Source organism: Acanthochromis polyacanthus, chromosome 19 (assembly GCF_021347895.1).
Source record: "Acanthochromis polyacanthus isolate Apoly-LR-REF ecotype Palm Island chromosome 19, KAUST_Apoly_ChrSc, whole genome shotgun sequence".
NCBI classification, from domain to species: Eukaryota; Metazoa; Chordata; class Actinopteri; family Pomacentridae; genus Acanthochromis; species Acanthochromis polyacanthus.
In genome coordinates this window covers 6030915-6044739 of record NC_067131.1, presented here as the reverse complement: position 1 = coordinate 6044739, position 13825 = coordinate 6030915, and the positions used below count along the sequence as shown (strand labels likewise).

The 13825-nt window shown below is 39.4% G+C and overlaps 2 protein-coding genes across 2 annotated transcripts in view; both read left to right on the top strand.

Annotated features, from left to right (window-relative positions):
- eef2k (eukaryotic elongation factor 2 kinase) overlaps positions 1–13825 on the top strand; it is a 235678-nt gene that overhangs the window by 75223 nt on the left and 146630 nt on the right. The window lies entirely within an intron of this gene.
- The window catches only part of LOC110948390 (CDP-diacylglycerol--glycerol-3-phosphate 3-phosphatidyltransferase, mitochondrial), a 40516-nt gene that overhangs the window by 25341 nt on the left and 1350 nt on the right, over positions 1–13825 (top strand). Inside the window, exons 8-10 of the mRNA XM_022189894.2 lie at positions 1167–1458; positions 7097–7245; positions 7345–7475. Coding sequence (XP_022045586.1) covers positions 1167–1458; positions 7097–7245; positions 7345–7464 — 561 coding nt within the window. The 3' untranslated portion in view covers positions 7465–7475. The remainder of the gene's footprint in view (positions 1–1166; positions 1459–7096; positions 7246–7344; positions 7476–13825) is intronic.

The following is a 13825-nucleotide window of genomic DNA, read 5'->3' as shown; positions in this document are numbered from 1 at the left end:
GCAAGACGGCCACTCTACCCACTGATCCATGCCGCTCCTAATGATTATAGTAGTGAATAAATGAAATAAATAAGAAATTACATAGGGGGTATAAGAGAATAAAATGAGCAATGAAACAAAAAACAATTGGATGATAAAAGTAATAAAAATATTTAATACACTCATGTAAAAACAACAAAAACAGACAAAATATTACAAAAATGAGACACAAAATTGGAAAAACAAGACAAACAGCCTGAAACAAAACAAAAAAAGAGACTAAAAAAGAACAAAACGCCAAAAAATAGACAACACAAATGAGACAAAAAGGAAACACAAAATGACAAAAGTGAGAATCAAAATGACAAAAACACGAGACAAACAACAGAAGTCAGACAAAAAACAACAAATACAAGACAAAATGTCACAACGATGAGACGCAAAATGACAAAAATGAGACAAACGACACAGAACAAAACAAAAAAGGACAAAAATGTTACAAAGTGACAAAAAAATGGAGACAGACGAGACAAAAAAGGAACAAAACGACAAAAATATGACAAAAGACACAAGCGAGGCAAAAAGGAAACAAAAATGAGAAAATCGTGAGACAAACGACAAAATTCAGACAAACAAAAAGACAGAATATTACAGAACGGACACAAACGAGACAACAAAGCGACAAAAATAAGACGGACACAAGCGAGACAAAAAGGAAACACAAAATGACAAAAACGCGAAACAAAACGACAAAAGCATGAGACAAAAGTCAGGCAACAATAGACAAAAAAAAACAACGAGAACAAGACAAAAAATATTACAAAAATGAGACACAAAATGACAGAAGAACAATGAGCAGTCTAGTATTTTACTTTATGATCCAAACAGATTGTCATGGTCTACAAACTATTTTAAATTTAAAGCTTTACAAATTTACAATCTGCAGTTAATATCTTCTCTGTAATTTTTACGCTTTACTAAGTCGTCTCGCGGGCCGGATTGGACCCTCTGTAGGGCCGGTTTTGGCCCACGGGCCGCATGTTTGACACCCCTGAGGTCATGAAGTCCGTCTTCATGCTAAATAATCAGCTGCAGTTAGTTTTGTTTTTACAATATGAAGAATTAAGTCTGAAAACCACGATTGTTAGTCCTCTTTCTTCACTTCCTGTCTTGCGTTGACCCTCCAGCGGCTGCTGACAGACGCCGGGCCCGACTCCACTGTGTTTCTAACATCGGGTTACTTTAATCTGACCCGGGCCTACATGAGTCTGGTCCTCGGGGCCGGAGCCAGCTACCGGATCCTCACCGCCTCCCCGGAGGTCAACGGGTTCTTCGGGGCCAAAGGCGTCGCCGGAGCCATTCCTGCGGCGTACATCCACATCGCCAGGCAGTTCTACAACCAGGTGTGCCGGCTGGGCCAGCAGGAGAGAGTCCACCTGCACGAGTACCACAGACCACAGTGGACCTTCCACGCCAAAGGTGGGTGAAACCGGAGCAGCCTGAAGCAACACTCTGCTCCACGATTACTGTAGGCTTAAGAATAGGATATGTACTTTATTGATCCTTAATAGGAAGTTAATTTGCAACAGCAGCATGTTAACAGAGACAACAGAGAAGGAGGAGGTGAGCTGGTAGAGGATGACGGTAGAAGTTTGGGTTGGAGGAGGAGATGGTGGATCTGGTCTCTCCAGTCTCAGCGTGTGCAATAGAAGAAACGTAAACAACAATGGTGATGATCGCAGTGAACTCCTGCTATTAAAACCAGAAGCCTCATTTATCAAACGTCTGCAAGCACAGATCTGAGAGTAAACTGTGTCAGAGTGTAAATTCATTTAGAAGTGCTGCTGATTGTTCGTACAATGATGGGAAAACGTTTTCAGACACCATTAAAATTTTACACAATCTCAGATATTTTCGTGAAATATGAAAGTGTGGCTGCATTAGACAGACACAAACAAATACAAATGATATATATTGTTTGTTTGTTTGTTTACAAGAAAAACTAACAAACTAAATTGTTGACAGTTTCAAAGTGTCTCTTCTCAACGTTGTCATTTCCCATGCAGAAATCTTCCACTCACACTGTATTGTTTATGATTTGTTTGGCCATGACGAAGCAGTCGTAAAACTAGGATGTGTTTGTAAAGCTCTGCTGGGAAAACTCCCAGAATACCTCAACGCCCTTCTCACTTTCAGCTCTCGTAGCTTCCATCTGCACACCTCCAAGTGGTCGCTTTTGAATGTTCCTCGGGTTCTAACAGACTTTGGCAAGGCGATGTTCTCCCATCATGCATCATCGTCATGGAATAGTCTGCAAAAATGTTTCAACTAGAAACATTCACATCCGTTAATGAGTTTAAGAACGTCATAAAGAACGCAGTAAAGGAGGACTGTCAATGTTTAAACCGTCGTGTCGTCCTGCGGGTTAAAATTAACCCGTTTTACAGTTTGAAAATGTGGAGAAAAAATATTATCACAGTGAAACTTCTGATGTCCACTTTTTCAGCATTTTTGGGAAATCTTTGAACATTTTTGGTGGAAAAAAAAGAAGAAATATTAAAAATGTTTCTTAAGAACATTCACAAAAAATCAACCAAAATCCAGCAAATTTTGCTGGATTTTGGTTGATTTTTTTGTGAATGTTCTTAAGAAAATATTAAGCTTTACTGATATATATGGAATCACTTTAGATATTTTTAGGATTTTTTTGGAAGATTTTTACTCAGTTTTTGAAAGTATTTACAAGATTTTTTTGCCCAATTTGGATGATTTTTTTAAAAAATAAAACTTTTAAGGGAAACTTTTAAGGAATTATTGGAATTTTCTTCCTGAAGGTTTTGCAAATTTTCAGAAATTTGGACAATTTTATTTGCTGAATTTCTGGATTTTTTTCAGACAAGGAAACAATTTTTTGTTGCCCGTAAATGAGGATGATTTTAAGAGGTCACCGTCCTTGAACAGCCCCCAAACTGTTTTGTGCCATGGGTGAGTTTTACAGAACTTTTAAATTTTGTATGGCTGCAAACTTTTCCAGGTCACTCTTGTAAAAGATGTCTCTCATCTCAATGGGACTTCCTGGTTGAATAAATAAAACGCTGTCGGTATCAAAGTCGACAGATTACAGAGAATGTGTTCAAAACTGAATAAAATTCCACTCTCAGAAAACGTTACTGACAGATGTAGAAAACTCCCCGTAAGTCCAGTTAGCAGAATATTTGAATTCAAATGAACATGGATGCTACTAAATAAAGCTCACAAGCTGAGGTCTTCTTATACTTCCTTGTCGATGGACATGTGTGGCATATTGTTGCTGTTATTGTCCTAATTTCTGCCCCCCAAAATTTACAGAAACTCTTAAATCACGGATTTACACAGTGTGATTTATAGAAAACAGAATGACGTAAAAATAGACAGTGGAAACTAAAGTTACTAACACACTGAGAGGACGATTGACAGTTATTTTTGTTTTTTTGAAAGCTGATTTTCAACATTTCAACATAAAAAGAAAACGATAAAAAACTTGCTCAAAAAGGAGCGGGAAGAAGTCGAAGCTTATCTAATCCCACGCCTTCTTTTTTAATCCAAAATATTTTTATTGTTTTCAAATGAAGGTATATGTACATTTGTAAAGAGAAAAAAAAATTTGCTCACAAAATCTTCTTATAAATAAAATAAACATAAGATACAGATATAATGTGTGAATCACAATAAAAGACATGTATATATGTACTTCAGTTTATGTAAAAAGGACAAAATTGAAAATAGAACATAATAAAAAAGAAAAAAACTACAAAAAAAAAAAACCCTTCCCACCCATCCCACCACTGCTTAACTGTATATTAACTCCAGTACAACAATAGAAAGATTGCACTATACAGTATTGAGTGAATCACAGAGCTGGAAATGCCTGCATGAATAGACCCCAAATATCTTCAAAAGCACCAGGAGTTTGTGTCAGTGAGCATCTTATTTTTTTCTAACTTTAAACCAGACATGACATCTTGCAGCCACTGTGCATGGGAAGGAGGGGAGCCATCTTTCCACTTTAATAAAATTGCTCGACGTGCCAGTAACAAATCCCTAATCCCACGCCTTCTTACACAAATGATTGTAAATCTGTCCTTCCTGCTTCTTCAAAATACTACCATTTATAAACAATTACAATAATAATAATAATAATAATGATAGCGAGGATGATTTATAATAAATATACATAGCTATGTTCATCTACGTTTTTGCAAAGAGACAAAGACAGAAGGGCCTAGCAATAACTAAACGCAGCAGAAAGAAAAGATAAATACTAATTAATAATACACGTAAATAGATATAGAAAACAAATCATTAAGGTTCTGCTTCCTGTCTGGACAGATCGATGTTACGCTGTGATGATTAAGCGTTACCGTAATTTTTTTGAGCAGCTAATCAGCATCTATGTATTTTAGTACATAAGTTTCGATGCACTTGTAGTTTAGTGGCTTTAAAATTGGACCCTTTGATGACTAACTTCGCATTATTAGAACCCTCACATGCTTGTGGTTGTAGAGAGTTTCGCCCTAGAGATGATTGAAGCTAATGAAGGTGAAACAAAATCATATAAAATTCGCAGATGGTGATAATTAAACAGACCATAATGAGTCGCTAATCGGTGGATTTCATTAAATGGGCCAAAAAATTGTTTAAAAAACATTTCTCGTGGGGGGATTTCAGAACCTTCAATCGGTGGTTGAATAAAGTTGTTTATCAGTTGAACTTCAAAAATATCACCAGACCGCAAAATACAAAAATAAAGCTTCACCTTCAGGAATGGTTCCTGTAAATGACTCCTCTCCAATTAACCACATAATAATGAGGCCGATTATCCTCCTCCTGGGGCAGTTATTATATTATTTTACACCCAAACTATTTTCTTTTTCCAAATTGTTTCTCACGTCCTTCTTCTCATTTGACAGTCAACGGAAACATGCAGATTGATGCGTCATTTACCTTCACCTGATGTTCAGTCAAGTTTTGTCTCTCTACATTTTGTTTTAGGGGCAACAAGTACCACAAAAGTAATTTAAAGGAAAGCTTGTCATCACCTACAGTTAATTTAGGGTGTGAGGTTTATGTAAATATGACTAATAGACACGAGTGCAGTCTTGCAGAGTGTTTGGGATTTATGTCTGCTGATGCCGTATACGTACACACTGTAAATACCAGTGTTCTTGAGCTGATTCTCACGCATGTTTAGAGCTCTTTCTTTGTTTCATACATGAGGGTTTTTAAGAATCTCAGAATCCAATATGTAGCAGTTTGAGAGATGAGGACGTGGTTGAATTTAGGGCTGGCCCGAATAGTGGTTTCTGGCCTCCGAATATTCGGGCCCTATTAAAGACGAATATCCGAATATTCGTTCCGCCCCGTAACGTCCGATGGGGGGGGGCCGGGGGGGCGGCGCAGCGTGGCGGGGCGGCGGCTTGTGACACAGACGGCCCGAAAATTCGGATCCTTTTTCATTTTTAGAAAGTTCTGGCCAACATTTCCTGATGTCAGATTGAACCCAGTGTAAACCGACCTTCGTTGCCTTCGTTTTGTCTTCAGCAGAGGTCTTCGGCATCTTGTCTTGTGTTTATGCAACGTCAGAGTCGGCAGCCACCCGGCCATTCGGGTGGTGTTTACAGACACCAATGGAGGAGCCGAAATGAGCCGAAGAACACGGCGGGATGAGCCGAAGTGGGCCGAAGGCGCAGGGAAGAGACGGGCTCCGAATATTTTCGTCTGGGGGGAGGAGGGGGTGATCACATAGACATTTCTGTATATGTTATAGACATATGCGTATATGTTTATGTGATCACATGATGAGATGAGCCGATAAGTGCCGATGTGGGCCGAAGGCGGAGGAAAGACGGTAACGCGGCATATTCTTTCAGCCCGGTAACGTCCGACGGGGGGTGGGGGGCGAATATTCGGATGCCAAATTAATATCCGGATAGTGCCATAACGAACGAATATCCGGATATTCGGGTACAGCCCGAGTTGAATTACATTTATATGCTCTTAAATCTCCTTAACCCTCCTGCTAGTCAATGTTGACCCGGGTTAAAGTTTGAAATTGTGGAGAAAAAATAATATTTTCACAGTGAAACTTCTGATGTCTACATTTTCAACATTTTTGGGAAATCTTTGAACATTTTTTGGCGATAAAAAGAAATGTTAAAAATGTTTCTTATGAACGTTCACATAAAAATCAACCAAAATCCAGCGAACGTACGTACAAAATACTAGCCATCATTGAAACTGATTCATAGTTTAGTGTTATGGCGTACGGCTCTGGCAGTAAATATACTGCATATATAGCTGGTAGTAAAATTCTTACAGTATGCAGATAAACATATCAGGTATAGTGAGCGTGATGGACAGTAGACTGGTGGAAATGGGCAGCTGGAAGCAGTGAGGGTGAGGAAAAACAGCAGCAGCATCCCACAGTGGACATGATGGAGTCTAAGATAGTTGGTGGGACAGCAACCACAGATCAGAAGCATCCAGCTCTGGGGCCAGGGACACTCTGAGAAAAGACACAGAGTGAATGCAATGAGATAATGGTATATATAGTACATGTTTAGATAATGAGAAAAGGGCTCAGTGCATTGAGAGAGGCCCCCCAGCAGCATAACTAAGAAGAACTTGACAGAGGTCAGTGTTTGAGGTTCAGTCAGTTTCCATTATTATCTCCTGAAAAATGGAAGAATATCCTCAGTATTTCATTGTCATTTTTGTCTTTGCACAACAAACCCTTCCAGAGTCTAATGAGATATTACAGCGTAGGCCAGGATTCGCTGTTTGGCTCCTCGCTGAAAATCCTAAAAGTCGTTACTCTCGCTGCTGCTCTGCTGTTCTTCTTGTGGTCACAGCGGTATGTAGCGTGAGAGACGAAGGCTTGTACAGTCACTCTGTCGTAGCCTCAGGACAAGGATGCACACTCACTCTCTCTCATATTTTGGGGTTTTGGATCGACGCTGGGGATTTCTGCATGTGCTTCCTTTTAGTTGTGGTTTGAGGCCGACAGAAGTCTCTGCTGGAAGCGGCTCTCTGAAGCATTACCTCCTCACTGGCTCACTCCACTTCTGCTCTCCTGCAGGTCTGTGGTATTACCTCCAGGGGCAGGACCGGCCTTGCCTCACTCTAATTGGCTCCCCTAATTTCGGTTACCGCTCCGTTCACCGTGACCTGGAGGCCCAGATCGCCATAGTAACGGAGAACGAGGAACTGCAGAGCCAGCTGCAGGAGGTTCGGCTCTTTGTTTCCTCACAGCACATTCAGAAGCGATGATGCGTGAGTGAGTGTGCGAGTCGTTACTGAACGCACACCTGTGTTTGCATCTCCCAGGAGCAGGAGACGTTGTACCAGCGATCCACAGAAGTGTCCGGTTCCACGTTCGAGCGGCCCGACCGCCACGTCAAGCTGTGGGTGAAGCTGGTCACTCCGCTCATCAAGAACTTCTTCTGAGATGCCGTCAGGTGCAAACACACACGTGCAAAAGCTCGCCTCACATGAAAGTAATTTAGAGAAAAGATAGATGCACGTTTTTACAGCTTAGTCTCTGTTTAGTGGAATAAATTAGTTGAGCAGTGAGACAATCAAACAGACTTTAAACCAGTTATAATCAATTAGGGATTCCCTGATTGGATGACAAAGATCAGGATGGAGGCATTTTTTTTAACTGTTGCAAAAATACATCATCTTATTTTTTAATGTATTTTCAGTATTTTATAGTCTCGCAACTTAGTGCTTGATGTTACAGCAGGACATTTAACTGCTGTTGATTCATTCTCATTGCTCTCATCAAAAAGCTTTTAAAAAAAAACATGTCTTCTACCTGCTCAGCACCAAACATCAGAAAAACTAGCTGGTGGAGACCAAACATGGAGCTAAAAGTGAGCAGATATTAGTCTCTAAGCAAATAATGAATCTGTTGGAAGTTTAGATTATCAAATAAAATCATTTATAAGGTGAAAATATGCTGTGCTTGTGCAGCTAAAAGTCAACAGATGCAGCTTTAAACACATCTCGGTGTTGGTCAAACATTAAAAGTTAAAGTGGATAATCTCAGCTGAAGATAAATCTCAGCCATCTCCAACTTTGTATCCTCATCTGCTTTCACATAATAGCATATTCACATGTACAAGAAAAGATTTATACCAAATATAATCATCAGTTAGCCTAATGCACTCACCACCATTAGATTTCTCTATTAAATGGTTTTACTGTTTTCTTTGTGCTAAAATATCCCAGAGATGAAGGTAATGTATTCAAATCTGGAGTGTGGAACTTTTGTCGCCCCCTTCTGGCAGTAAAAGTAATCACACAAAACACAAAAACCGTGTAGTCCTTCCCTCTGAAAGTTTCTGTTTTTATCTGGAGCACCAAAACTTTCCTTTGGACGCTGCCGAGGTTTTACCAACACGCTCGTAGTCGCCAACGTCGCCTCCGTCACTGCAGTTGGCAAACCAGTTGTTGATGGTTACATAAAAGGCATCACCAGTGCGGTAATGTGGCTACAGATGGCAGATTTAAAACTTAAATTTATTGCGAAATACAGCGAGATTTCCTAGCTGCTGGTAGTTTTAATCAGCACTGAGTAAACAGTTTAGATAAGGAGTTAAATGTGTGCATGTTTTATTTTTATATGTAAAAGTCACGCAGTTTTATCTTGAAATGGCTTTTTTTTTTAAAAACAGACAAACTGACCCGAAAGAAACTAATTCAGTTCAGATCATATGAAACAAAATGAGGAAGCTGGTTGATTAGTTTTCTGCAGCTGGATTTGAAACAAACATCAAAACCAATAAAAATTAACATGAAACTATTTAAAAAAAGACCCAAGTTGTAGATTTTTCATAGCCTGCTGCGTGTCTGCATCGTTCCCAGTGTTTTTATTCAGATTTTTTCTGTGATTTTTCTGCCTAGTAGACAGAACACAGCCCTGGACACACAGTAAAACAGTCTGTGGCTTCTTCAGAATGTCTGCAGTCATTGTGGTGATTCCCAAATCTCAGGTCCCGTCCTCGTCTTCCCAGCAGCGGAGTGAGAGCGGGGACAGCGTGTCGGCTGATTCACTCTCGTCAAGGAGTGAGTCAGTGCGGTGCTGTGGTGATGATTTGACACTGTGGTCTGAGTTGCCGTGAATCCTGTCAGGACTCGCCGAGGTGAAGTCAGAAGCTTTGGCGGCCCTGAAACGGCCTGAATCCGCTCTCTGGGGCTGAAAAAGTGCATTTCAGAGGCGAGCGCAGCTAAAAAACTGAAAGCTCGAGGTCACGGCTGAAGATTTAGGGGACGCCACTCAGCACTTCTTTTGTCGGTTTCTGAGAACAGGAAGTGTCAGAGGCTGGATCATGACGGTAAATGGGTGGCGTCTTATCGCTACCTGAACAGAGTCACGGGGGAAAAAAGAACAAGAAAAACCTCAAGTGATCTCCTGCCAGAAGGAAACAGCCACAAATAGGTTCATCTTTCAGCCCTCCGGCGTTATTCACAAATATGTGTGTGGTAAATCTCAAACAATGACACGAGTAAATCATATTTAGGCCTATTGTTGGAGGACGGTGGAAGTCCTCGTGTTACCGGCTCGGTGACGCACAGTCGGCGGGGTCGAACCTCCAGATCAGTCAGAGGCCTCGGGCAGAAAGTCGAACTATTAGCACTGATTTAGATAAGAGAAGAGACTCGTGAGCTGGAAACACAAACAGCTGTGAGGGTCTGATCACAATCTTTGACTCTCAGATGCAGTCTGAACAGCTTCAAGCTCAAAAGTAGTTTTTATTTTTATAAAATGTCATAAATGATTCAGCCCTTACATGCTTTAAAAAGCACCGCCTGCAGTTTGGGCTCATTCAGAGTTGCATTTTTGACCTTTTGCCAGCTGATTTACAGTCGATTAGATGATTATTATCTCCTGATATCGACTAAAATCTGCCTCTGTCTAATCTGTAACTTTCCAGAAACAACAGGATCCAGCTTTGCAGCGATAACATTTTTAACTTCCCTCCTTCAGGCTTTAACCCTTTAAGACCAACCACTGTGCAGCTCCACCAGGACAGATTCTTACATGTTTACACACTGTAGTGCCATTTTTTTTGGAGTAGCACCATCCAAAGTGGAGTACAACCGGAGAATGTAAACAAAGCCGTCTTATAGCGGCGGGTGACGACGTATTCCTCCGCTCTGCTCGTCAAATAGTTCCACATAACCAGTTCCGATGTAACGACGAAACGTTGTAGGTCGAGGACGTCGTAAATCGAGGACCCTTTGTATGTCAAAATACAGAATTTGCATCACTGTATACTGTTGTGTACAAAAATGTAGCACAACATCCCGTGGTCTTGTTTATAAAGATTTTTATGTGCGCTTTATTGTGTGTTTTTTCAAACCCATCCATGCAACAAAAAAGCGCTCTGAGACCTGGTGAATGTGTGAAATATGAGTGTAACTCCCCAGATTTCATATGCAAAAACAATCATCTGTTTGTCTTATCTGGTTCCAAATCTACCACCAATCAAATATGAATATGCCATCTCGCTCTGTAGGGTTGAACAGCTGTTTGTGTCTCCTCAAAATGTGGAGTGAATAACCCTGAGAAAACATCTAATTGCAATTTTTATGGCAGATACTGCAATCTTGATTTTGTAAAGCCAGTTTTAGTTCAGTGTAGCAGATTTAAATCATGTGGTGGAGCGTTCCCACATTAGATAGCATCAAAAGCGTGACGGTCACTTGAGGACAGCAGGAATCTGTAAAACCGTGGAGAGGACAGTTTAAACTAAGAGGTCAGGATAAAATTAGACCTAACCAAGCCGCTGATTTCACTTCTGGCCCTGGAGCCACCTGAGGAACACAACCAGTAACATTCTGTAGAGTTTTTAATGTCAACAAATCCTATAAAAGACCAAAACCAACCGTAAATCGATGCGACTATCAAGTGTTGTCTGTGTGACCAACGCCCACATAGATCAGATTCCTCCAATGTTGCTCCGTAAACTCATTTAAAAACACATAAATGAGGCGCATTGTTGCACGGAGGCTTGTTGCACGACAAATTATATGCGAAACATGGGATACAAAATTCTTAAAAAGTTCGTTAGCAAAGTGAAATTTGATGTTTTTGCTCCATGGGGCATATTGGAGTAAAATTTCAATCTACGGTTAGCATATTTTTTCATATATATCTGCATAAAAATAACATTTTCTTATAAATAAAGCTAAAAAAAAACATACATTTGGAGGACACAGTGCTGTGTGTTGACATATTTCCTGTTTTTTCCTCTGAATAAACTTTATAAAGCGTCACTGCAGCTGTAAATGTGAATTTCAGTGCTGCTGAAATCCACAAAATCTCCACTAAATGTCTGCGACTTGCTTTTAAACCACTTTATCATTGCAGTGAGGGTAAATCTACACAATATCAAGAGCCACAAACTGTGTCTTTTATTGAGATTTACTGCTTTAACGTTAAAGTAGAAAAAAACTAGTGTTACTGTTTAAGGCAGCTGTTGAAATGAGTTTTGTATATAAACATGATTTATATCAGAAGATGTGTAAACTGTTTTATCTTCACTTTTTTCACCTCTGAGAATCAAAGAAGCCACATTTCTGTTATATCACACCCTCAGTATTTTTTGTTTTGCTTTTAAATCTGTGTTTGGGCAAATACAGAGCAAAACTGATGAAATATGTTGAACTTCTTCCTTCAAATCTTTCATTTTAAACATTTTATTACAACATTTTTCAATCCTGTTGGCTTTAAAACCATCTGGAAAATAAAATCCAACCAATATAACATTTGCTGGACATTTAGTTACACTTTAAAAGTCACATTAATGACACCAAATTTGCTATGAAATGACTAAAAGTGATGCAGAATCAGACAACCTGATGACTGATAAATAAGATGGGCGTTTTCCTTCCTGTTTTTGCGTTCCCCGCTGTTTAAAACACACACATGAAGCTTTATTTTCTCAGTTTCTGTGAGTTCAGCAGCAGTTTGAACAGTTCTCCGGTGTTTCCGTCTGCCTGTGATCCGTGTACTTTGCCGCTTATCTGCTCCGTTTTTTTCCTGCCGGAGGAAAAAACAAAACGAGGCCCTCCAACAATAGCCGAGTGTTTAAAGGATGAACGGTTCCTATGGGCAGGACGGCTATTGTTAGAAACCAGTGACAACAGGTTGGAGCGTCTCCAAACCTGGCCGACGTTCTCACACGTTTCATGACGGTTTATCAGGACGTTGGAGGTTTGCTCTGGGGCCGGACGCCCTCTAGTGGCCGGACTGGGAACTGGAGTGAATTTATCCGACTGTGATTCATCTGCGGTGAAGCGATCAGTCGCTTCATTGTTTAGAATTGGTGAAATATTTTATTACAGAACGATTTGCAATGTTGCCTTGAACAACAGGTTCGTTTATAGCCTGCTGCTGCTGTTCTGTTATCATGACCTCTGAAAGGATTCCCTCACAGTTAAAATTACGTCACCATGTTTTGATCATCAGTTGATTGTTTGGGATGTTTTTCAAACTATAATTTGACAGTTATGCTCTTAAATGCGATGATTTCTTGCTTTTTTGTTTCATATTCTCCTCAAATATCCTTATTTTTGACAGAAGAGCAGTTTTTTTTTCAATGACATTAACATTAAATGAATGATAAATCCAGTCTAGACGTTGTTGATGTGCTAAATGACTGCTCTAGCTGGAAACAGCGGATTTTTCATGTGCAGTATGACAGTTATTTTGCCCGAAATCACAAAAAAGTTGGGTTTTTGTTCTAATTTACTTCACACTTAATAAAAAAACTGCCCACAGATGTCACCAATAATGGATAAAATGGGGGGAAAATATAGCATCACAGAATTTTTAATTTTTTTTTACAGAATCTGCCTGCTGAAAATGTAGTATTTATGGCAAATATTTAAACAAGACATGTAGAATAAAGTTATTGAAATGAGAAGTCAGGATTTTAAGCTTAGATTTGGTCAACTTGCCAACACTTTTCTGATTATAGGTGCGATAAATTTTGTCATTTTGGTTTTTTTTTATTGATAACACGCCTTTTTGCATCAGCAGCAAGATTTGGGTTCATAGGGTTATAAAGACGTGTTGCTTTTTTATGCCACTTGGATGCAGCAGAACAAGATGTAAACACAAAAGAGCGGACATCTTTTTATCATTTGCACATCTTTTAAACTTAAGCGACCGTCCAAAAGTTTGGGGTCACTTAGAAATGTCCTCATTTTTGAAAGAAAAGCATTTTATTCAATAAAGATGGCATTAAATGAATGATAAATCCAGTCTACACATTGCTAATGTGGTAAATGGCTGTTCTAGCTGGAAATGTTTAATGGAATATCTCCATAGTGGTAGAGAGGAACATTTCCAGCAACCATCACTCCTGTGTTCTAATGCTACATTGTGTTAGCTAATGTTGTTGAAAGGCTCATTGATGGTTAGAAAACCCTTGTACAGTTATGTTAGCACATGAATAAAAGTGTGAGTTTTAATGGAAAACATGATTGTTTGTGTGAGCCCAAACTTTTCAACAGCAGAATATATCAGATGAATCCTTCATGAAATAGTTTCTTCCAGCTTTAGTCAGTAAACCAAATTAAAGGTGCTTTAAAATATTCTGTTGGAATGTGGAAATTCTGAATGAAAAATTAAATAAAAGTAGATAAATACTGGCAGCAGAATTAAGTGTTAAAGCTGCAACTAATGATGATTTTCATTGTCCTTTGATCTGCTGATAATTTTCTAGATTCATGAGTTTGTTGTTTGGTTTTAAAAATGCCAGGAAATGGTAAAAAAAAATATTATTGTTTTCAT